The sequence below is a fragment of the Bison bison genome, unplaced genomic scaffold (genome assembly GCF_000754665.1).
Source record: "Bison bison bison isolate TAMUID 2011002044 unplaced genomic scaffold, Bison_UMD1.0 scf7180017864180, whole genome shotgun sequence".
NCBI classification, from domain to species: domain Eukaryota; kingdom Metazoa; phylum Chordata; class Mammalia; order Artiodactyla; family Bovidae; genus Bison; species Bison bison.
Window position 1 is genome coordinate 9,412,705 of NW_011494752.1, and position 3,053 is coordinate 9,415,757.

The window sequence follows — 3,053 nt, forward strand, 5'->3', positions numbered from 1 at the left end:
GAAGCTCTTCCTGCCGTGGTAGGACCCCATGCCGCTGTCCCCTGCGGGGGCACCGGCTCAGTGTAGCCCGAGACTCTGATGCTCCTCCTGTGCCCCTTCTCCCATTCGCCCACCCTGGCCAATCCCCGATTCCGCCTGGGCCAATCCCTGACCTGGGGTGTCTGCCGCGGTGCCCACAGCCCTGGGCCTGAAGAGTCTCACCCCAACCGGCCACTAAGAGAGGCTCTGTGGCCTCTCTCAGGGCCCAGGTGAGAGTCTCGAGGTTCAATGTGGCTTTTGGGTGTGCTGGCAAAGGAGGGGTTGGGGGAGTCTGAGACTCAGCCCAGGGATGGGGGACACCCAGGGGTGGGGCAGCAGGCAGCAAGCTCAGCCCCCAGACTCACCCACACCCCCGTAGGGCAGCGAGTGCACGGTGATGTGGACAACGACGTCGTTGGCTGTCACCCCGCCGCTGGAGGTCTCCGCGATCATCTTCTTAATCACCTGCAATAGCCCCCTGGCCTCAGTCTCCACCCAGGACCCCCCAGCCCTCCCCACCTGTGCAAGTCCAGGAGCTGCAAGGATGTGAGCTAGTGGAGGCCGAGCCCCAGCCTGAGGCCGCTCCCCCTGCCCCCAGAGTCCCAGGCTGGGTCCCCCACTCTCCCCATGGGGATTTGTGCTAAGATGGGAAGAGCAGTAGTTCCCACAACACTGAGAATAGCACCAAGCGGGTCAGCATCTCAGTCAGTGTTCTGTCCGGACTTCAGAGATGAGGGGAAAGGGACTCAGGAAGGTTAGGGGACATCGCACAGCAGGGAGTATGGGGCTGGAATCTGTTCCCTGGGTCTGCGTTTGCAGGGGTGCTGAGCTGGGTTCCCAGGACCCTGGGGAGGGTGCCTGGCCCACCTTGTCGTTCGGTGAGAAGACGTAGAGCGCCAGGGGCTTCTCGCGCTGGGTGATGAACTGGATGGCCTCCTCCAGGCTGCGCACACACATGATGGGCAGGACGGGCCCGAAGACCTCCTCCTGCATCACCGGGGACTGGGGGTCCACGTCCGTAAGGATGGTGGGGGCTAGGCAGGGAGAGGCCAGCGTCAGCCGGCGCCCGGACCCGCCCAGGCACGTGGCCTTCTCTCCCAGCCCTTTACAGACGAGGTCCCCGGGCTCCGCGAGGGGCAGGAGGAGGCCCTCCAGCTGGGCTCCACCCTGGAGGGTCATGGGGAGGACAATGGCATAACCAGTATGGGGGTCCCTGGGGGCTCCACTTCAGGCCGCATGAGCCCTGCTGGAGCTCCTCAGCCTCCTGGCAAACTGGGGGCCAACTGGGCCCCCATCTGCTGACCCCCGAGCCCAGGCAGGAGGCCCCTCCCGCTTGGCACACCTGGGGCTCCCATGGTCTCTGCCGCTAGCACCCTCTGCTGAAGCTACTTGGATGGAGCGGAGGTGGGGCTCCTTTAGGCCTTGGGGGTAGGGAGCTAAGGTCTGAGGAGGGGCCTCCCAGGTGGCGCCCAGCTCCTGCCCATGGAGAGGCCTGGAGTCAACCCGGGCCATGGGTGAAAGCAGCTATATTATATGCACCGCAGGGCTTCGCCTGCCCCTCGAGGGTCTGTGCCCATTTCCACCAGCCCTTCCGGAGGGCTGGCACACGCACCGATGTAGCGGGTGGTCGCGTCCCCGGTGCCTCCGTAGGCGACCTTCTGGCCCTCCAGCAGGCCCATCACCCTCTGGAAGTGCCGGGAGTTGATGATTCTCCCGTAGTCCCTGGACTTCTTGGCGTCCTCCCCGTAGAACTCCTGAGGAGGTGGCAGGCTCCAGGTGAGGACTGGATGCTCATCGTGGCCACAGGCTGCAAGGCCATAGCAACTCCAAACTGGGAGTATGTGGGCACTGCCTGGTGGAGCGGTGCCACTAAAAACTGCAGGGCTGCCACACCCCTGCTGCCCACCGCCTTCCCCAGGGCATGAAGTGCTGTTGTTTGAAAGAAATACATGCAGGGCGTATGGACATCACATTGGGCCCAAACATGTGTCCACAGCACGGAGGACGGAGGGGACACGCCACATGAGCAGTGACTGCCTCTGGGGGTGGGATTCCAGGTAGAGCTCTTTTCCTTCTCTGTGCTTTTTAATCTTTTCCAAATTACAGTGCGTGTGGACTACTTGCATGATCAGAAAAAAAATTCAGTCTTTTCGTTAGTCCACGCCCATGTCACTGCCTGGCAGCCCGTCACCCACCCCCGGTGCCAGCACTCACTTTCAGGGACTTTTTGAGCTTCTCCACGACTTGGCTCTGGATAGAGGGGTCACACAGGATGTAGTCGGGGGCCACGCAGGTTTGGCCACTGTTCATGAACTTTCCCCAGGCGATGCGTCTGTGAGAACGCCAGGTTACAGGGCATTCTGCCAGCCGTGGGGAGGTGGGAGGGGGCTCCCCGGGAATAAGCCTCTGGCCCGGTTGGCCCAGGGTCAGGCTGTAAGAGGCTGAGCTGTGAACTGTCCATGGGAATGGGGGGGCATGCCTCGGTGCCCCACTGGCTTCCAGATTCCTGCCAGAGCACACTCATGACTCTGGACGTGATCCCTGGGCCTGCAGTGACCTCATCACCGACTGGCAGGAGGATGTCTGGGGCAGGGGGTCTGGGGTGGGTGGCCTTTGTACCCCTCTTTCAACAGCCTTGAGCCTTGCACGGCCAGGTGTCACCTGCTCAGGGTCCCCACGTCCCAGAAGGCCAGGCATGCAGGGTGTGAAGGGGGGTAGGGCTCTGGCTCGACGCCCCCACCCCTGCAGGAAGTCTTTCCCGAACTCTCTCTGTGAACATGGTGCCCCCACCCCAGCTCCTGCCAGGACCGCAGGTGCCCAAGGACAAGGCCATGTTGGTGTCACTTGGGGTCCCCTGCTGTCCGCCTAGGTTGGGGGCAGCCTCTCACCTGCAGGCAATGTCCAGGTCGCAGTCCTTGTCCACATAGCAGGGGTTCTTGCCCCCTAGCTCCAGTGTGACGGGGGTCAGGTGCTTGGCCGCAGCCATCATGACGACCCTGCCCACCGCGGTGCTCCCGGTGAACAGGATGTGGTCG

At 63.1% G+C, this 3,053-nt stretch overlaps 1 protein-coding gene across 1 annotated transcript in view; it reads right to left on the reverse strand.

The window, feature by feature from the left end:
- Nucleotides 1–3,053, reverse strand: part of ALDH3A1 (aldehyde dehydrogenase 3 family, member A1) — a 19,283-nt gene that overhangs the window by 11,472 nt on the left and 4,758 nt on the right. Inside the window, exons 6-11 of the mRNA XM_010843180.1 lie at nucleotides 2,907–3,046; nucleotides 2,233–2,350; nucleotides 1,631–1,772; nucleotides 886–1,052; nucleotides 384–483; nucleotides 6–41 (exon numbers count right to left, since the gene is read on the reverse strand). Of these exons, the coding sequence (XP_010841482.1) occupies nucleotides 6–41; nucleotides 384–483; nucleotides 886–1,052; nucleotides 1,631–1,772; nucleotides 2,233–2,350; nucleotides 2,907–3,046 (703 nt within the window). The remainder of the gene's footprint in view (nucleotides 1–5; nucleotides 42–383; nucleotides 484–885; nucleotides 1,053–1,630; nucleotides 1,773–2,232; nucleotides 2,351–2,906; nucleotides 3,047–3,053) is intronic.